The sequence below is a fragment of the Homalodisca vitripennis genome, unplaced genomic scaffold (assembly GCF_021130785.1).
Source record: "Homalodisca vitripennis isolate AUS2020 unplaced genomic scaffold, UT_GWSS_2.1 ScUCBcl_745;HRSCAF=3401, whole genome shotgun sequence".
In the NCBI taxonomy this organism is placed as follows: Eukaryota; Metazoa; Arthropoda; class Insecta; order Hemiptera; family Cicadellidae; genus Homalodisca; species Homalodisca vitripennis.
The window spans coordinates 61,805-84,099 of NW_025777377.1; the positions used below are offsets into that span (position 1 = coordinate 61,805).

The window sequence follows — 22,295 nt, forward strand, 5'->3', positions numbered from 1 at the left end:
AAACAGTGTGCGTCAATTTATATCTATTTATAACTAATTACTGGTCTTCAAAATATATATATATATATATATTTATTTATATTAATAATTAACACATTTTACTGTACACTTTAGTTAGTTGTTTTCACTCTAATTAACCGTATAAAATAAAATATCACTTCTCTTTATTGTCTATTATACAATCTTAACTTAAATTCACCGTCTTTGTCATTTTAAATTAGTTTTAAACACGAAATCTAAACCTTTTCTCTCTCTAATTTAGTCGTTTTACAGCATATTTCTGTGGCTAGAAAACCAATCACTTGTACATTGATTTATTATTAAACTTTTTTCTTATTTTGTTACAGTAATCGTTTACATTATCATCAATTTTATTTGCAAATATCATTTATATTTATATATTAATCCTACTTACTACAGCGAATTCACTGTGTTTACAAATTACAACTGTTTGCTATTGTTCTTTCGGTATTATTATAAAGAGCAGATTGATTTTCTATTCTTTTCCTGTATTACGAACTTCTGTCAACCTCCGACCGCTCGCGATTTTCACTGGAACTATGTTAACAGTTCAGTTAACAGTGTAGTATTGTTTATATATTATAGCAGAACACAACAATGATTCAGTTTACAATAATTATTATTTTATATTCAAAGTGTGATATAAATTCCAAATGTCGCATAGAATAGTAATTTGATAGATAAATTTTGTTAATTACAAGCACTGTCAACCCCACATATTGCGATATTCACTGGAATATGTTAACAGTTTACATTTAGTTTGTAGTCATAGTGATTTGCAATTGCAACAAATAAAAATCACTTATTCAGTTATAAATATACTTTATACGTGTATAGTTCAATAATTTTAAAGGTCGTTTAGTAAATTTGAAAAATAGAAGAATCAGCGAATATTCGGTGATTGTAACGAAGTAAATATGTAAATTTGCTGTTATCCACGCTAATTAAATTTAACGTAATTAGTTGTAAACGGATAAAAACGTGGATTAAATATCAGTGATAAACGCGCGCCGCTTGATCTGGGCTTGGAGTTTGCAAGCTCGAGTAAATTTTTTTTCTAAAAGAGCAAGCAGCGCGAAGCGCTGCGCAGCGGGCAAGCATCGCGTGATCTGACCCATTCTGAAAATTTTGTTAAATTCAGAATAGTAGGCTATATTGTTTTAAACATGTTTCATTACTAATTTTGTGTGTGTGTTTTTTTTTCGTACGGAAATTAATAAACTCGTAAACTTAATCTAATAAACGTAATCTAACTTATATAAATTAAAATAGAGAATGCGGGGACATACTGGAAAATACCCATTTTAAACTTAAAATACACTGACTTGGATCACATTACAGTGGTATGAATCAAGCAATCGCAATCAGGTTCGCTAGACCGAGCAGATTTACACTTGTTAACAGACAACTCTCTGGCGCTACAGCTACAGGACTCGGATCTGCAGTATATCCACTAACCTCACATAAATGTCTGTTTTATATGTATTTTCTACGTTATTCCTTTTTATTTTCAAATTTACAACCTGTCCAGGTATCGACAATTGTAAGTAAACCGTCGGTGACAACTCTATTTCACCGTAGTAACTAGAAACCGGGAGAATTATCAATGTTAACGGATACGTACACTCTGATTGGTCGAATAGTGACCGACCAATCAAGTCAAGCCACCTCCTACCTATATAAGCGTGTGTTAACAGTTCACTCTATATATTCTATCTCCACGCACATGCGCACTGTACACTAGATGACTTTATCACACGATTTCACCTGTTTTAATGTGTTTTAAAACTAAAAAACTGTATTTAACGTGTATCTTGTTGTAATCTAAATCGACCTGTACTTACAACTAGTGGTATTTCGATAAAATATAAATTTTCAAGTGTAACTTTCGGCTCTTATATTGAAGTGTATATAAAACATTACGAATACTATGAATAACGAACGATCAGATCAATTGGGCGATTACCGTATTTGTAAATTTAATGTTTGTTTAAAGATTGTATTTAAAAATAACTTAAATAGGTAATTTCAATATAAAACAAGTCGAGAGTTGCTTGTTTTAGCCAACATAATAACAGAATTCCAATGTTTACACAAGAAAAAGCGGTAAAATAAGCGAAAATTACAAGTTATGTTTAATCAGAGTTCAACGGTTCTTGGTTAATATTAGAAGTCATGTGTATAAAACATGACAGAAACTATGGTTTTCGATCGAATTGCAATTGACGTATTTTTTTTTTTTTTTTTTTTTTTTTTTATATTGTAAACTCAATGTTTGTTTGAGAAAAAAAAAAAAAAAAAAAAAAAAAAATAAATAAATAAACAGAAAATTATACAATTTTACAGTGAAATCGGACTATGTTTTAAAAAGAAAAAAAGGAATTGTAAAATTCCTGGAATAAAATATTTATGACAAGCACAAAGTCATAAATTTGGTATTTTCGATAGAAAATATAGTCGAGAGCGACTTGAAACAACCAGGTTTACATCGGTTTTACAACTATAAGCGGTAAAAATAAGCGAAAACGAAAGAGTTATTGGTGGCCTTTAGAAAGGCCGTTTGTGCGGAGCGGGCTCGCTCGTTGCGGCGCTGGCCTGCCGGCCGGCTTACTTGGAGCTGGTGTACTTGGTCACGGCCTTGGTACCCTCGCTCACGGCGTGCTTGGCCAACTCGCCGGGCAACAGGAGCCTGACGGCGGTCTGGATCTCCCGCGACGTGATGGTCGACCGCTTGTTGTAGTGGGCCAGGCGGGAAGCTTCGGCGGCTATGCGCTCGAATATGTCGTTCACGAAGCTGTTCATGATGGACATGGCCTTGCTGGAGACGCCGGTGTCGGGGTGGACCTGTTTCAGCACCTTGTAGATGTAGATGGCATAACTCTCCTTCCTCCTGCGCTTCTTCTTCTTGTCGCCCTTGGTGATGTTCTTCTGGGCCTTGCCGGCCTTCTTGACGGCTTTTCCGCTCGCTTTCGGTGGCATCCTGAGTCGCTGGTGTACCGGGAGTATAGGCCAAAATTCTAAAAAAGGCTCTAAGCTGGATATCTGGCGTCGCGCGAGCGCGACCAATAGGGTGGCAGCTCGAACGCGATTGGCCGCGCTCGCGCGACGCCCAAATTCGAGGTAACCCCGAATTTCAGGCCACGGCTTCTCAGTGCCGTTTCACCCGCCGTACTGCTCGGACGTGCCGCGCTGTCGCTCCGCTCAGTCTGTGGCTTTGTTTGTGATTTACTCACAGTGTTGTGCCTATTTCTTAGTGACACCATGTGTTAGTGGCGTTAGTCGCTTCGCTCAGTTTGTGCTGTGCTTTGTTTTTGTGCGTGCCTAGTTTCTCTAGTGACACTAATTAAAACTACATTCTGTGTTAGTGAAGTGCCCCTACTGGACATTGGATACCTCATTTTGCCGTTTCTTCGGGTGGTGAGATCTAATAGTATTAGTTACTTTTAATTAACACATCACCTGTACTGACCATTAAGGTGTTGATTTGTTCTACACAAGTCAATCCCAATTATTTGAAAACTTGTGTCTATGCAGGATCAATTCCGCAGTTAAAACCTAAAATGTACTTAGTAAAATAAGCAGCTTCATTTGTAATATTTGCTAGTACAAAAATTACTTTTACACTTTTGAATGTTTGTATTGTTTTGACTTGTTCTCTACAATTCATTATTAACTAGGAATTTGTGTCTTTGCAGAAGCTAGTCTGCTGTTTTAAAAGCAAATTAATAGTAAAATAATCAACTACATTTGTAATAAATCTTAGTGCATTATTTGCATTTTTGATACGTTTGAACAATAATTTTTGTTCTGATTTATTTCATACAAATTAGTTTTTAATAGTTTTAATAGAATATTATTGTTTTGACACCTCAGTAAATTTATAATAATCCCTTTTAGGAAACTTTAATACAGTTTCCACTAGAGTTACTGAATTTATATAACAAACTAGATAAAAAGTGTTCAACAGCTACTGTGTCACAGCTGGTAATATAAGGTCGCTGTACTAATTCAATTAAACTGTAGAGCCCTCACTGTCTACTCGCAAATTTTATTAAATTTAAAACACTGTGATTTGTTTGCAATGTACTAAAATGTTTGATACTTAACTGTGTACCTAGCATACATACACTATCATATTAGATAAGATTCTAAGGTACTTGTTAACCAAGCAGATTAGGTGACCACGTGCTCAGACGACCACGTGCTCCGGCGTGGCCGGAAACTAACGGTACAGGCCTAACGGTACTCCCGGCCCGTCCGACACCCGATCAATATACCAGCGCGCCTGCGACCCCTGCTCTCAATAGAGCCTTTGTAACGCCGCCGCCCTGCCTGGCGGGACTTCCCCAGCCAGTCGGGCCCCTTTGTTGTATTGTTGCAGGATGGAAGTGGAATCCGAGCCACATGCCGCCACCGAGCTAACTACCGCCGACCCGTCCAACGGAGATGAATCGTGGGCAGTCCGTCCAACCAAGAAAACGAGGGAGACGGGCCTCCACGTCATCTGAATCTTCAACAAGAAATTTTGCCCAGCGCAAAACATTCCTGGAAATACTGTTGGAGAGCGCCGCCAGCCGCGCATACCGCCGATCATCATTCAAGGAGTGACTGCCTGGACATCCCTCTTACGCCGCCTTAAAAGTGCTGGCTGCAATTTTGAGGCGAAATATGTGGGCACCCGACTGCACATTTTATGTAAAAGCGAGTTCTGTTTTAGAACGGCACAACGCGAGCTTCTGGACGCCAAGCTCGCCTTCCACACCTTCAGTCTGAAGGAAGAAACAAGAGCTGAAGACAGTTATCAGGGGACTTCCGGCATGGACGTCACCTGAGGACATAGCGGAGGATCTCCGCGACCAGGGGTACACTCCTACACATGTCGCACCCCTCCAACGCCGCGACCAGGCTGGTCGCCATCAAACCAACAGCTTCTATGTGCGTTTCAGGAAAACAGGTAGCTGGGCGAAAATATGGCAGCTCACAGCACTACTGGGAGTAAGAGTATCGGTGGACCAGTTCACGCCGAGGAGAGGACTGCCGCAGTGCTACAACTGCCAGCAGTTCAATCACAGCTCGAGGAACTGCCACCTCCCAGCTCGCTGTGTAAGATGTGGAGGAGACCACAACGTAACAAATTGCACCTTGCCAAAAGACAGCAGGTGCAAATGCACTAATTGTGGTGGAGAGCACCCGCGAGCTACAGGGGCTGCGGAGCGCATAAACGGGCCCTGGGCGCGCTGCACCGCCGCGAGGCGCCACAGCGGCGCTCGGGCACGCGCCGCTGCGCGACCGGTCACTGGGCAAGCACGTGCCCCACCACCTGTTAATGTTTCTGCCCGCAGATATGCCGATGTACTAGCCGCCCCCAGGCTCCGTCCGGACCAACCCATTCCACAACAGACACCAGCTGCAGCACCCGTAGCTCCGGCCCACACAAACACTACAATTGCTCTCTGCTCCTGCTCCCAGAAAGCAGAGAGCCGCAAAGGCAGCAGCCACAGAGCCGGAAGCCGCAGCCCCACCTGCCTCAGCTGCCTCAGCCCTCAACCACCGCTACTCAGCAGAGAAGGCCGAGGGCCCGCTCAAACCGCCGTAGCATAACTAACAAGCAAGTCTCTGTTACAGTTCACTCGCAGGAGAAAGAGAAAGTGGTGGAACCAATGGAGGAACAAACCCCAGCGGCAACCACAACCAACACCTCGGCGGAATCAAAGGACAGGAATCCCAACTGCGAGCCTACCTCACAGCCAAAGGGCTTCCTGTCCCACGACGCTGTCCTTAAGTGGATAACCTCCCTAATTTCAATAGTATCCGACAGCAAAAAAAACTCCTAGCGAGTTGCTTGCTGCCATATTAATGTCATTCCAGGGAAACTCCTCTCCAATGGATAGACGCCTAAAAATTGTCCACCTGGAACGCGAACGGCGTAGCGACGCGGAGAAACGAACTCCATCTATTTGCAGCTGATCACGACGTCGACTTATTACTTCTAACGGAAACACACCTGCAACCCGCCACTGTATTCAATGTTCCAGGTTACCAAACCTACCGGACCGATAGGACCGCCACGTGGCCAAAGGAATCCCGGGGAGGAACAGCTATCTTGGTTCACAGGAGAGTTGTGCACCGCCAAGTCCACGCCGCTACTAATGACCTCGAGTCCACCGGCATTGCCGTCAATGCTGGTGGCTCCGAGGTATGTGTGTTCGCAGCTTACTCCGCGCCGTCCTGCTGTCCTCCGCCCTGACGAGCTTGACATCTTGCTCGGCAGCGGGAACACTGTAATAATAGGTGGTGACCTCAATGCCAAGCACCAGTCATGGCATAGCAGGCGGATGAACACCAAGGGCCGAAGACTTCACAACTATGTTTTAGATAGAGGTGACACGATTGTAGCCGCGCCTGTGGACCCTACGCACTATCCGACGAGGCTCAACGCACTTCCTGATGTCATAGATGTGTTTCTGTTTAAGGAACTACAGCATCATGTGGAAGTGCGAGTGGCAGATGACTTATCGTCTGACCACGTACCCGTCATAGCAGTTCTAGCGACGACTCCAGCTTCAAGGATTCCTTCAATGGGCACCTCAATCAGAACTAACTGGGAGGTGTACAGCCGTATCCTGAGCGAGCAACTGCAGCCCCCAGCGACAGCCACTAATCCAAATGCCCTAGACTCATATGTTTCAGACTTGAACTCAGCAGTCACGGATGCTCTGGCGGCGGCCTCACGACCTGGACGTCCAAAAAACACCAGGTCGGCCTTGCCTGCCATCATTAGGATGGCTGTAGACAAAAGGAGGCGTCTTCGTCGAATATGGCAGAGAACGCGACATCCGGCTACCAAACGGGCCTTTCAACGTGCAGTGCAGCATTGTCAAACAGATGTTGTATGATTACAGGACAGAGACCTGGAACTCATACCTTTCTAGTCTTGAGCTAGAGGATGGCAGTGCCTGGAAGACTGCAAAAATCCTGAGGAGCGAGAAATCCACGCACCAGCCCCTGCACGGTCAACAAGGACTTGTTTACTCTGCTACTGACAAGGCCGAAGCTTTTGCAGATACGATGGAGGAGCAATTCAGCCCGAATGCGGATATTTATGACGACGACCACTGCGAACACGTCGAGAGCACACTAAACAATTTTTTTGTTACAGCTCCCGACATCGAGATAGAGCCGATTACTCTTGATGAGCTACAAGCCACCATCAAGAAATCGAAACCGCGCAAAGCCCCCGGACTAGATGGAGTTGGATCCAGGGCACTCCTTGCAGCTCCTATAGCCCTGTTAATGTGCTTGGTTACAGTGTTCAACGACGCTATTCGACTACAACACTTTCCCACCAGCTGGAAGGTCGCTAAAGTCATCCTTATTCCCAAGCCCGGAAATCCAGACTATTCCCACAAAACTTCCGCCCCATCTCACTCCTTTTCGTCCATCTCAAAAATTTTTGAGAGACTCCTCCTATCCCGCATTGCTCCTTTCCTGGACGGCTTTATCCGACCTGAACAGTTTGGCTTCAGGCGCGACCACTCGACAACCCAACAGCTGGTACGTGTTGTCAACATGCTGGTGGACAACGCCAATTTTAATCTGTGCTCTGTTGCAGTGTTCCTGGACGTCAGCAAAGCATTTGACAAGGTCTGGCATGAGGGCCTGCTCTACAAGCTGGCAAACTCACCGGTGCCCCCCTGCATAACACACCTCATCCGGTCCTATCTGACTGGCCGCTCATTCCGCATTTGTGTAGATGGAGAGCTGTCCTCAGAGAGAGCGATCGAAGCAGGCGTCCCCCAGGGCAGCGTCCTGGGACCAGTGCTGTACCTCGTTTACACTAATGACATGCCACTGGTCCCCAGAGTAACGCTATCTCTGTATGCCGATGATGCCATGTTTCTGTGCAGGAGCTTTCAACCGATGCGTGCCGCTGACGTCATGCAACAGCAAATGGATCTTCTCTCCCCCTGGCTAGAGAAATGGCGTATCCGCATAAACACTGACAAGAGCACAGCTGTTTGTTTCAGAAAGCGCCGTAGGATGCCGCGAAGACTCCCGCCGCCTATGACACTTGATGACGAGCCGATTGCTTGGAAGGAACAAGCTAAATATCTTGGTGTTACGCTTGATTCCAGATTAAACTTCGGTCCTCACGCGAAAAGGAAAGCAGTAGAGGCCAAGCGGATCGCAGGATCAATAGGTCCTCTAATTAACCGTAGATCACCCCTACCAATGGGTGCAAAAGTCTCCATCTTTCTAGCTGTTGTCAGATCACTAATGATGTATGCTTGCACAGCTTGGTGGTCAAACTGCAGCCGCTCAAACCGAAAAGCCCTGGAAACCATCCAATCCAAGGCCCTCCGCTCCATCACTCGCCAACCATGGTTCGTCCGCAACGAAACAATAAGGAATTCGTTACAGATCCCAACTCTAGACGTCTTCGCGAGGATAACTTCAGAAAAATTCTTCGAGGCAGTTGCAGCATCGGAACATCCCCACATCGCAGCTCATCGCAGAGCCGTACGCCGGACCAGACGACTACAGACGACGACCGGCCACAATTCTGGACGACCCTCCGTAAAGAATACTCATCCCAAGGATGAAGCCGCGATCCCAATCCTGGGACGTAACCAGCAAATCACACTAACCAAATTTTTGTTTCAGAACACAACAATCTTAATTAGGCCAAATTAATAGTTATGTTTCAGAGCTTCCTCTACAGTCAGTGGACCTAGGGTCCAGGTGCTGTACGGCCACGACAGGACGTGGCAGCAGAGTGGTTTAGTGGGTAAAAATCCCACATAACTGGGACGCCAGTACCTTTTGAAGGTTCCCTCTGCTTAACAAAAAAAAAAAAAAAAAAAAAAAAAAAAAAAAAAAAAAAAAAAAAAAGGCTTCCATCTGTATCCCCGCAACCGAGTACAGCGCAACATGTCAGGACGAGGCAAAGGCGGTAAAGTGAAGGGAAAGGCAAAGTCCCGCTCCGTCCAGGGCCGGTCTTCAGTTTCCCGGTCGGCAGGATCCACCGTCTGCTCCGCAAGGGCAACTACGCCGAGCGAGTGGGTGCCGGAGCTCCGGTCTACCTGGCCGCCGTCATGGGAGTATCTCGCCGCCGAGGTTCTCGAGAGTTGGCCGGTAACGCGGCCCGTGACAACAAGAAGACCAGGATCATTCCCCCGTCACCTTCAGCTGGCCATCAGGAATGACGAGGAGCTGAACAAGCTCCTGTCCGGTGTCACCATCGCCCAGGGAGGTGTACTGCCAAACATCCAGGCCGTGCTCCTGCCCAAGAAGACCGAGAAGAAGCCTAAGTCGCCCGCCAACGCGCGACACAAAGCCGCCCGCCCGGCTCCCACAAACGGCCTTTTTAAAGGCCACCACAATATCACTCGTTTTTCACAGTTTACGACTTTAATAATCCTATTTCTCACTCTTGTCGTATATTTCCGACATGTATCTAGTAATTACTATGCTAATTGTTAGTAAAACTGTCATTATTACCATCACAAATTACATAAAAATTTAATAATGTACACGAATATATAACACTTTTTTGCCAATTGATGTTATCGAATAATAACAGTTTATTCAAATACTAAACAGTGTGCGTAAATTTATATCTATTTATAAACTAATTACTGGTCTTCAAAATAATATAATATATATTTATTTATATTAATAATTAACACATTTTACTGTACACTTTAGTTAGTTGTTTTCACTCTAATTTAACCGTATAAAATATCACTTCTCTTTATTGTCTATCATACAATCTTAACTTAAATTTCACCGTATTTGTCATTTTAAATTAGTTTTAAACACGAAATCTAAACCTTTTCTCTCTATAATTTAGTCGTTTTACAGCATATTTCTGTGGCTAGAAAACCAATCACTTGTACATTGATTTATTATTAAACTTTTTCTTTTTTTGTTACAGTAATCGTTTACATTATCATCAATTTTATTTGCAAATATCATTTATATTTATATATTAATCCTACTTACTACAGCGAATTCACTGTGTTTACAAATTACAACTGTTTGCTATTGTTCTTTCGGTATTATTATAAAGAGCAGATTGATTTTCTATTTTTCCTGTATTACGAACTTCTGTCCAACCTCCGACCGCGCGATTTTCACTGGAACTATGTTAACAGTTGTAGTATTGTTTATATATTATAGCAGAACACAACAATGATTCAGTTTACAATAATTATTATTTTTATATTCAAAGTGTGATATAAATTCCAAATGTCGCATAGAATAGTAAGTTTGATAGATAAATTTTGTTAATTACAAGCACTGTCAACCCCACATATTGCGATATTCACTGGAATATGTTAACAGTTTACATTTAGTTTGTAGTCATAGTGATTTGCAACAAATAATAAAAATCACTTATTCAGTTATAAATATACTTTATACGTGTATAGTTCAATAATTTTAAAGGTCGTTTAGTAAATTTGAAAAATAGAAGAATCAGCGAATATTCGGTGATTGTAACGAAGTAAATATGTAAATTTGCTGTTATCCACGCTAATTAAATTTAACGTAATTAGTTGTAAACGGATAAAAACGTGGATTAAATATCAGTGATAAACGCGCGCCGCTTGATCTGGGCTTGGAGTTTTGCAAGCTCGAGTAAATTTTTTTTCTAAAAGAGCAAGCAGCGCGAAGGCGCTGCGCAGCGGGCAAGCATCGCGTGATCTGACAAATTCTGAAAATTTTGTTAAATATTCAGAATAGTAGGCTATACTGTTTTAAACATGTTTCATTACTAATGTGTGTGTTTTTTTTTTTTTTCGTACGGAAATTAATAAAACTCGTAAACTTAATCTAATAAACGTAATCTAACTTATATAAATTAAAATAGAGAATGCGGGGAACATACTGGAAAAATGCCCATTTTAAACTTAAAATACACTGACTTGGATCACATTACAGTGGTATGAATCAAGCAATCGCAATCAGTTCGCTAGACCGAGCAGATTTACACTTGTTAACAGACAACTCTCTGGCGCTACAGCTACAGGACTCGGATCTGCAGTATATCCACTCACCTCACCTGTCTGTTTTATATTGTATTTTCTACGTTATTCCTTTTTTTTCAAATTTACAACCTGTCTAGGTATCGACAATTGTAAGTAAACCGTCGTTGACAACTCTATTTCAAACCGTAGTAACTAGAAACCGGGAGAATTATCAATGTTAACGGATACGTACACTCTGATTGGTCGAATAGTGACCGACCAATCAAGTCAAGCCACCTCCTACCTATATAAGCGTGTTAACAGTTCACTCTATATATTCTATCTCCACGCACATGCGCACTGTACACTAGATGACTTTATCACACGATTTCACCTGTTTTAATGTGTTTTAAAACTAAAAAAACTGTATTTAACGTCTATCTTGTTGTAATCATTAAAATCGACCTGTACTAAAACTAGTGGTATTTCGATAAAATATAAATTTTCAAGTGTAACTTTCGGCTCTTATATTGAAGTGTATATAAAACACATTACGAATACTATGTAATAACGAACGATCAGATCAATTGGGCGATTACCCGTATTTGTAAATTTAATGTTTGTTTAAAGATTGTATTTAAACACAACTTAAATAGGTAATTTCAATATAAAACAAGTCGAGAGTTGCTTGTTTTAGCCAACATAATAACAGAATTCCAATGTTTACACAACTAAAAGCGGTTAAAATAAGCGAAAATTAGAAGTTATGTTTAATCAGAGTTCAACGCGGTTCTTGGTTAATATTAGAGAAGTCATGTGTATAAAACATGACCGAAACTATGGTTTTCGATCGAATTGCAATTGACGTATTTTTTATTGTAAACTCAATGTTTGTTTGAGAAAAAAAAAAAAAAAAAATAAATAAATAAACAGAAAATTATACAATTTTACAGTGAAATCGGACTATGTTTAAAAAGAAAAAGGAATTGTAAAATTCCTGGAATAAAATATTTATGACAAGCACAAAGTCATAAATTTGTGTATTTCGATAGAAAATATAGTCGAGAGCGACTTGAAACAACCAGGTTTACATCGGTTTTACACTATAAGCGGTAAAATAAGCGAAAACGAAAGAGTTATTGGTGGCCTTAGAAAGGCCGTTTGTGCGGAGCGGGCTCGCTCGATGCGCTGGCGCTGGCCGGCTTACTTGGAGCTGGTGTACTTGGTCACGGCCTTGGTACCCTCGCTCACGGCGTGCTTGGCCAACTCGCCGGGCAACAGGAGCCTGACGGCGGTCTGGATCTCCCGCGACGTGATGGTCGACCGCTTGTTGTAGTGGGCCAGGCGGGAAGCTTCGGCGGCTATGCGCTCGAATATGTCGTTCACGAAGCTGTTCATGATGGACATGGCCCTTGCTGGAGACGCCGGTGTCGGGGTGGACCTGTTTCAGTAACCTTGTAGATGTAGATGGCATAACTCTCCTTCCTCCTGCGCTTCTTCTTCTTATCGCCCTTGGTGATGTTCTTCTGGCCTTGCCGGCCTTCTTGACGGCTTTTCCGCTCGCTTTCGGTGGCATCCTGAGTCGCTGGTTTGTACCGGGAGTATAGGCCAAAATTCTAAAAAAGGCTCTAAGCTGGATATCTGGCGTCGCGCGAGCGCGACCAATAGGGTGGCAGCTCGAACGCGATTGGCCGCGCTCGCGCGACGCCCAAATTCGAGGTAACCCCGAATTTCAGGCCACGGCTTCTATCTGTATCCCCGCAACCGAGTACAGCGCAACATGTCAGGACGAGGCAAAGGCGGTAAAGTGAAGGGAAAGGCAAAGTCCCGCTCGTCCAGGGCCGGTCTTCAGTTCCCGGTCGGCAGGATCCACCGTCTGCTCCGCAAGGGCAACTACGCCGAGCGAGTGGGTGCCGGAGCTCCGGTCTATACCTGGCCCGCCGTCATGGAGTATCTCGCCGCCGAGGTTCTCGAGTTGGCCGGTAACGCGGCCCGTGACAACAAGAAGACCAGGATCATTCCCCGTCACCTTCAGCTGGCCATCAGGAATGACGAGGAGCTGAACAAGCTCCTGTCCGGTGTCACCATCGCCCAGGGAGGTGTACTGCCAAACATCCAGGCCGTGCTCCTGCCCAAGAAGACCGAGAAGAAGGCCTAAGTCGCCCGCCAGCGCGCGACACAAAGCCGCCCGCCCGGCTCCCACAAACGGCCTTTTTAAAGGCCACCACAATATCACTCGTTTTCACAGTTTACGACTTTAATAATTCCTATTTCTCACTATTGTCGTATATTTCCGACATGTATCTAGTAATTACTATGCTAATTATTAGTAAAACTGTCATTATTACCATCACAAATTACATAAAAATCTTAATAATGTACACGAATATATAACACTTTTTGCCAATTGATGTTATCGAATAATAACAGTTTATTCAAATACTAAACATGTGCGTAAATTTATATCTATTTATAACTAATTACTGGTCTTCAAAACAAATATATATATATATATTATATTTATTTATTTTAATAATTAACACATTTTACTGTACACTTTAGTTAGTTGTTTTCACTCTAATTAACCGTATAAAATATCACTTCTCTTTATTGTCTATTATACAATCTTAACTTAAATTCACCGTATTTGTCATTTTAAATTAGTTTTTTAAACACGAAATCTAAACCTTTTCTCTATCTAATTTAGTCGTTTTACAGCATATTTCTGTGGCTAGAAAACCAATCACTTGTACATTGATTTATTATTAAACTTTTTCTTTTATTTTGTTAACAGTAATCGTTTTACATTATCACAATCAATTTTATTTGCAAATATCATTTATATTTATATATTAATCCTACTTACTACAGCGAATTCACTGTGTGTTTACAAATTACAACTGTTTGCTATTGTTCTTTCGGTATTATTATAAAGAGCAGATTGATTTTTCTATTCTTTTCCTGTATTACGAACTTCTGTCAACCTCCGACCGCTCGCGCGATTTTCACTGGAACTATGTTAACAGTTCATTTAACAGTGTAGTATTGTTTATATATTATAGCAGAACACAACAATGATTCAGTTTACAATAATTATTTTTTATATTCAAAGTGTGATATAAATTCCAAAATGTCGCATAGAATAGTAATTTGATAGATAAATTTTGTTAATTACAAGCACTGTCAACCCCACATATTGCGATATTCACTGGGAATATGTTAACAGTTTACATTTAGTTTGTAGTCATAGTGATTTGAAACAAATAAAAATCACTTATTCAGTTATAAATATACTTTATACGTGTATAGTTCAATAATTTTTAAAAGGTCGTTTAGTAAATTTGAAAAATAGAAGAATCAGCGAATATTCGGTGATTGTAACGAAGTAAATATGTAAATTTGCTGTTATCCACGCTAATTAAATTTAACGTAATTAGTTGTAAACGGATAAAAAACGTGGATTAAATATCAGTGATAAACGCGCGCCGCTTGATCTGGGCTTGGAGTTTGCAAGCTCGAGTAAATTTTTTTTCTAAAAGAGCAAGCAGCGCGAAGCGCTGCGCAGCGGGCAAGCATCGCGTGATCTGACAAATTCTGAAAATTTTGTTAAATTCAGAATAGTAGGCTATATTGTTTAAACATGTTTCATTACTAATTTTTGTTTTTTCGTACGGAAATTAATAAACTCGTAAACTTAATCTAATAAACGTAATCTAACTTATATAAATTAAAAATAGAGAATGCGGGGAACATACTGGAAAATACCCATTTTAAACTTAAAATACACTGACTTGGATCACATTTTGTTTCACAGTGGTATGAATCAAGCAAATCGCAATCAGGTTCGCTAGACCGAGCAGATTTCACTTGTTAACAGACACCTCTCTGGCGCTACAGCTACAGGACTCGGATCTGCAGTATATCCACTAACCTCACATAAATGTCTGTTTTATATGTATTTTCTACGTTATTCCTTTTTATTTTCAAATTTACAACCTGTCCTAGGTATCGACAATTGTAAGTAAACCGTCGTTGACAACTCTATTTCACCGTAGTAACTAGAAACCGGGAGAATTATCAATGTTTAACGGATACGTACACTCTGATTGGTCGAATAGTGACCGACCAATCAAGTCAAGCCACCTCCTACCTATATAAGCGTGTTAACAGTTCACTCTATATATTCTATCTCCACGCACATGCGCACTGTACACTAGATGACTTTATCACACGATTTCACCTTGTTTTAATGTGTTTTTAAAAACTAAAAAAACGGTATTTAACGTGTATCTTGTTGTAATCTAAATCGACCTGTACTTAAAACTAGTGGTATTTCGATAAAATATAAATTTTCAAAGTGTAACTTTCGGCTCTTATATTGAAGTGTATATAAAACATTTACGAATACTATGAATAACGAACGATCAGATCAATTGGGCGATTACCGTATTTGTAAATTTAATGTTTAAAGTTTAAAGATTGTATTTAAACATAACTTAAATAGGTAATTTCAATATAAAACAAGTCGAGAGTTGGCTTGTTTTAGCCAACATAATAACATAATTCCAATGTTTACACAACTAAAGCGGTAAAATAAGCGAAAATTACAAGTTATGTTTAATCAGAGTTCAACGCGGTTCTTGGTTAATATTAGAGAAGTCATGTGTATAAAACATGACCGAAACTATGGTTTTCGATCGAATTGCAATATTGACGTATTTTTTTATTGTAAACTCAATGTTTGTTTGAAAAAAATAAATAAATAAATAAACAGAAAATTATACAATTTTTACAGTGAAATCGGACTATGTTTAAAAAGAAAAAAGGAATTGTAAAATTCCTGGAATAAAATAATTTATGACAAGCACAAAGTCATAAATTTGTGTATTTTCGATAGAAAATATAGTCGAGAGCGACTTGAAACAAACCAGGTTTTACATCGGTTTTACAACTATAAGCGGTAAAAATAAGCGAAAACGAAAGAGTTTATTGGTGGCCTTTAGAAAGGCCGTTTGTGCGGAGCGGGCTCGCTCGTTGCGGCGCTGGCCGGCTTACTTGGAGCTGGTGTACTTGGTCACGGCCTTGGTACCCTCGCTCACGGGCGTGCTTGGGCCAACTCGCCGGGGCAACAGGAGCCTGACGGCGGTCTGGATCTCCGCGCGACCGTGATGGTCGACCGCTTGTTGTAGTGGGGCCAGGGGGGAAGCTTCGGCGGCTATGCGCTCGAATATGTCGTTCACGAAGCTGTTCATGATGGACATGGCCTTGCTGGAGACGCCGGTGTCGGGGTGGACCTGTTTCAGTACCTTGTAGATGTAGATGGCATAACTCTCCTTCCTCCTGCGCTTCTTCTTCTTGTCGCCCTTGGTGATGTTCTTCTGGGCCTTGCCGGCCTTCTTGACGGCTTTTCCGCTCGCTTTCGGTGGCATCCTGAGTCGCTGGTTTGTACTCCGGGGGGGTGTATAGGCCAAAATTCTAAAAAGGCTCTAAGCTGGATATCTGGCGTCGCGCGAGGCGCGCTACCAATAGGGTGGCAGCTCGAACGCGATTGGCCGCGCTCGCGCGACGCCCGGATTCGAGGTAACCCGAATTTCAGGGCCAACGCTTCCATCTGTATCCCGCAACCGAGTACAGCGCAACATGTCAGGGACGAGGCAAAGGCGGTAAAGTGAAGGGAAAGGCAAAGTCCCGCTCGTCCAGGGCCGGTCTTCAGTTCCCGGTCGGCAGGATCCACCGTCTGCTCCGCAAGGGCAACTACGCCGAGCGAGTGGGGTGCCGGAGCTCCGGTCTACCTGGCCGCCGTCATGGAGTATCTCGCCGCCGAGGTTCTTCGAGTTGGCCGGTAACGCGGCCCGTGACGAACAAGATAGACCAGGATCAGTTCCCCGCGTCACCTTCAGCTGGCCATCAGGAATGGACGAGGAGGCTGAACAAGCTTCCTGTTCCGGCTGTCACCATCCATCGCCCCAGAGGAGGTGTACCTGCCCAAACATCCAGGCCGTTTGCTCCCTGCCCAAGAAGACCGAGAAGAATGGCCTAAGTCGCCCCGCCAGCGCGCGACACAAAAGCCGCCCCCGCCGGCTCCACAAACGGGCCCTTTGTTTAAAAGTGGCCAACCCACAATATCACTCGTTTTTCCAACGTTTCTACGAACTTTTAATAATCCTATTTTCTCACTCTTGTGCGTCAATTTCCGACATGTATCCCTAGTTAATTACTATGCATGCTATTAATAGTAAAAAAAGCGTGTCATTATTATGTCATCAGCAAATTACTATAAATTTCAAAAATGTACACGAATATATAACACTTTTTGACAAATTGATTGATGTTTTATTATAGAGGGGATAATAAACAGTTTTATCATATTCAAATACTAAAACAGTGCGTCAAATTTTTATATCTATTTATAACTAATTACTGGTCTTCAAAATATATATACTAATAATATATATTTCTATTTATATTAATTAATTAACACGTTTTACTGTACAATTTAGGTTAGTTGTTTTCCACTTCTAATTAACCGTTATAAAAAATATCACTTTCTATTTATTGTCTATTATACAATCTTAAACTTAAATAATCACCGTATTTGTCCATTTTAAATTAGTTTTAAACACGAAATCTAAACCTTTTCTCTCTAATTTTTAGTCGTTTTACAGCATATTTCCTGTTTGGGCTAGAAAACCAATCACTTGTACATTGAGTTTATTATTAAACTTTTCTCTTTTTTATTTTGTTACAGTAATTACGTGTTACATTATCATCAATATTTATTTGCAAATATCATTTAATTTTATATAATTTAATCCTACTTACTACAGCGAATTCACTGTGTGTTTACAAAATTACAACTGTTTGCTATTGTTTTTTTCGGTATTATTATATAAAGAGTCAGAATTGATTTTCTATTTATTTTTCCTGTATTACGGGGGAACTTCCTGTCAACCTCCGACCACGCGCGTCGATTTTCACTGGAACTATGTTAAACAGTTTCAGTTAACAGGTGTAAGTATATGTATTATAGCAATATTATCAGCAGTAAACACAACAATGATTCAGGTTTACAATAATTATTTTTGATATTCAAAAAAAATAGGGGGTAGGGGGTGTGATAATAAATTTTCGCAAATGTCGCATAGAATAGTAAATTTGGATAGATAAATTTTGTTAATTACAAAGCACTGTCAACCCCACAGTTTTTGGATATTCACTGGAATATGTTTTAAAAGTTTTCCATTTTAGTTTGTAGTCATAGAGATTTGCAATTGCAACAAATAAAAATTCACTTATTTCAGTTATTAAAATATACTTTATATAATACGTGTATAGTTTCAAAATTTTAAAGGTCGTTTTTAAGTAAATTTGAAAAATAGAAGAATCAGCGAATATTCCGGTGATTGTTAACGAAGTAAATATGTAAAATTTGCTGTTATCCACGCTAATTTAAAATTTAACGTAACTTACGTTGTAAACGGATAATAAAAAACGTGTGATTAAATATCAGTGATTAAACGTCGCTGCCCGCTTGATCTGGGCTTTGAAGTTTGCAAGGCTCGAGTAAATTTTTTTTCTAAAAGAGAGCAAGCGTCGCGAAGCGCTGCGCAGACGGGCAAGCATCGCGTGATCTGAACATAATTCTGAAAATTTTTGTTAAATTCAGAATAGTAGGCTATATTTGTTTTTTAAACATGTTTTCATTACTAATGTGTGTGTTTTTTTTTTGTTTCGTACGGAAATTAATAAAAAACCTCGCTAAACGTAATCTAATAAACGTAATCCTAACTTTATATAAATTAAAATAGAGAATGCGCGGGAACATACCTGGAAAAATACCCATTTTTAAACTTAAAGTATACACTGACTTGCGATCACATTACAGTGGTATGAAATCAAAGCAATTCGCAATCAGGTTCGCTAGACCGAGCAGCATTTACAACTTGTTAAACAGACAACACTCTTGCGCTATCAGCTACAGGAACTTCGATCTCTGCAGTATATCCACTCACCTGTCTCTGTTTTATATGTATTTTCTTAACGGTTATTACCTTTTTATTTTCAAATTTACAACCTGTCCCAGGTATCGACAAATTGTAAGTAAACCGATCGTTGGACAACTCTATTTCACCGTAGTAACTAGAAAAACCGGGAAAATTATCAATGTTTAACGGATACGTACAAACTCTGATTGGGTCGAATAGTGACCGACCAATCAAGTCCAAGCCACCTCCTACCCTATATTAGCGTGTGTTAAACAGTTCACTCTATATATTTCTATCTCCACGACACATGCGCACTGTACACTAGATGACTTTATCACACGATTTTCACGCTGGTTTTTTATGTGTTATTTATAAAACTAAAAAACTGTTTTTAACGGTTTATATCTTGTTGTAATCTAAAATCGACCTGGTACCTAAAACTAGTGGTAATTTCGATAAAATATAAATTTTTTCAAGTGTAAGCTTTCGGCTCTAATATTTGAGAGTGTATTATAAAACACATTAACGACTACTATGAATAAACGAACGATCAGATCAATTGGGCGATTACCGTATTTGTAAATTTAATGTTTGTTTAAAAAAGATTGTATTTAAAACATAAACTTAAATAGGTAATTTCAATATAAAACAAGTCGAGAGTTGCTTTGTTTTAGCCGCCGACATAATTAACAGTAATTCCAATGTTTATCTACAGACTAAAAAAGGACGGTAAAATAAGGCGAAAATTACTAGGTTAATGTTTAAATCAGAGTTCAAACCGGTTTCTTGGTTAATATATAGAAAGTCATGTGGTATAAAACATGACCGAAACTATGTTTTCGATCGAATTGCAATTGACGTAGTTTTTTTATATATTGTAAACTCAATGTTTGTTTGAGAAAAAAAAATAAATATCAATAAACAAACAGAATAATTATACAATTTTACAGTGAAATCGGACTATGGTTTAAAGAAGAAAAAAGGAATTGAAAAAAATTTTAATAAAAAATTCATGGAATAAAAATTTGTTTTTTTTTTTTTTTTTTTTATTTATGACGAAGCACAAAGTCATAAATATTGGTATTTTTCCGATAGAAAATTATAGTCGAGAAGCGACCTTGAAACAACCAGGTTTTAACATCGGTTTTAGCAACTATAGAGCGGTTTTAAAAATAAGCGAAAACGAAAGAGTTTATTGGTGGCCTTTAGAAAGGCCGTTTTGTGCGGAGCGGGTCTCGCTCGATGTGCGCTGGCGCTGGGCCGGCTTTACTTGGAGCTGGGTGTACTTGGTCACGGCCTTTGTACCCTCGCTCACGGCGGTGCCTTTGGCCAACTCCGCCGGGCAACAAGGAGCCTGGACGGCGGTCTGGATCTCCCGCTGACGTGCATGGTCGACCGCTTGTTGTAGTTGGGGCCAGGCGGGAATGCTTACGGCGGCTAATTGCGCCCTCGAATATGGTCGTTCACGAAAGCTGTTCATGATGGACATGGCCTTGCTGAGGAGACGCTCGCCGGGTTGTCCTGGGGTGGACCCTGTTTTCAGTTACCTTGTAGTGTGTAGATGGTGCATAAACTCTCCTTCCTCCTGCGCTTCTGATCATTCCTTCTTATCGCCCCTTGGTGATTGTTCTTCTGGGCACTTGCCGGCCGTTGCTTGACGGCTTTTCCGGCTCGCTTTCGGTGGCATCCCTGAAGTCGCTGGTTTGTAACGCCGGGAGTATAGGCCAAAAATTCTAAAAAAGGCTCTAAGCTGGTATATCTGGGCGTCGCGCGAGCGCGACCCAAATAGGGGTGGCAGCCTCGAACGCTCGATTTGGCCGCGCTCGCGCGACCGCACCGGATCCGACTGGTAACCCCGAATTTTTTTTTTTTTCACCAGGCCAACGGGCTTCTATCTGTGATCCCCGCAACCGAGTACAGCGCACACATGTCAGGACGAGGCAAAGGTCGGGTAATTAAAGTGAAGGGAAAGGCAAAGTCCCGCTCGTTCCAGGGCCGGTCTTCTAGTTCCCGGTTCGGCAGGATCACACCGTCTGCTCCGCAAGGGCAACTACGCCCGAGCGAGTGGGTGCCCAGGAAGCTCCGGTCTACCTGGCCGCCAAGTCATGGATTAGTTTATCTCGCCGCCGAGGTTTCTCGAGTTGGCCGGTACACGCGGCCCGTGACAACAAGAAGTCCAGTGATTCATATCCCCGTCACCTTACAGCTGGCCATCCAGGAATGACGAGGAGCTGAACAAGCGTCCTGTCTCGGTGTCACCATCTGCCCAAGGGTGGGGTGTACTGCCAAACAATCCAGGCCGTGCTCCTGCCCAAGGAAGACCGTGAAAGAAGGCCTAAGTCCCGCCCGCCAAGCGCGCGACACAAAGCCGCCCGCCCGGCTCCCCACAAACGGCCCTTTTTAAAGGCCACCCACAATATCACACGTTTTTTCACGTTTTAACGACTTTAATAATCCTATTTCTCACTATTGATCGTATATTTTCCGACATGTATCTAAGTAATTACTATGCTAAATAATAGTAAAACCTGTCATTATATGTCATCATAAAAAAATTACATAAAAATTTAATATTGTACACGATTATATAAAACTTTTTGCCAAATTGATTGATGTTATCGAATGATAATACAGTTTATATTCAAATACTAAAACAGTGCGTAAATTTATATCTATTTATAACTATAATTACTGGTCTTCAAAATAAATATAATATATTATGTTATTTATATTAATAATTAACACATTTTACTGTACACTTTAGGTTAGTTGTTTTTCACTCTAATTTAACTGTATAAAATATTCACTTCCTTCTTTATTGTCTAATTATACAATCTTAACTTTAAATTCACCGTATTTGTCATTTTAAATTAGTTTTAAAACAGACGAAATCCCTAAACCTTTTTCTCTTCTAATTTTATCGTTTTAACAGCATATTTTCTGTGGCTAGAAAACCAATACACTTGTACATTGAGTTATTAATAAAAAACTTTTTCTTTATTGTTTGTTTACAGTAATTCGTTTACATTATCGGTCAATTTTATTTGCCAAATATCATTTATATTTATATATTTAAAATCCTAACTTACTAACAGCGAATTCACTGTGTTTGTTACAAATTACAACAGTTGTTTGCTATTGTTCTAACGGTATTCGATAATAAAGAGCAGATTGATTTTTTACTATTATTTGTTCCCCCTGTATTAAACGAACTTCTGTCAACCTCCGACCGCCTCGCGTTTTTTCATCTGGAACTAATTTTAACAGTTCATTTAACAGGGTATTAATTAGTTTGATATATTATAGCAAGAACCACAAC

General features: G+C 40.8%; 2 protein-coding genes and 4 pseudogenes across 2 annotated transcripts; 3 read left to right on the plus strand and 3 right to left on the minus strand.

Annotated features, from left to right (window-relative positions):
- Window positions 1-2,610: 2,610 nt before the first annotated feature.
- On the minus strand, window positions 2,611-3,037 carry LOC124371312 (histone H2B). Its single transcript, XM_046829645.1, has one exon. It carries the CDS (start codon window positions 2,998-3,000, stop codon window positions 2,629-2,631), a length of 372 nt encoding a protein of 123 aa, XP_046685601.1. The 5' UTR covers window positions 3,001-3,037; the 3' UTR covers window positions 2,611-2,628.
- Window positions 3,038-8,952: 5,915 nt separating this feature from the next.
- Window positions 8,953-9,504, plus strand: LOC124371317 (annotated as a pseudogene).
- Window positions 9,505-12,151: 2,647 nt separating this feature from the next.
- LOC124371314 lies at window positions 12,152-12,582 on the minus strand (annotated as a pseudogene).
- Window positions 12,583-12,731: 149 nt separating this feature from the next.
- LOC124371313 (histone H2A-like) lies at window positions 12,732-13,218 on the plus strand. Its single transcript, XM_046829646.1, has one exon. The coding sequence runs from the start codon at window positions 12,772-12,774 to the stop codon at window positions 13,147-13,149; it is 378 nt and encodes a 125-aa protein (XP_046685602.1). The 5' UTR covers window positions 12,732-12,771; the 3' UTR covers window positions 13,150-13,218.
- A 2,765-nt stretch (window positions 13,219-15,983) lies between these two features.
- On the minus strand, window positions 15,984-16,434 carry LOC124371315 (annotated as a pseudogene).
- Window positions 16,435-16,632: 198 nt separating this feature from the next.
- Window positions 16,633-21,418, plus strand: LOC124371318 (annotated as a pseudogene).
- The last annotated feature ends 877 nt before the right edge of the window (window positions 21,419-22,295 follow it).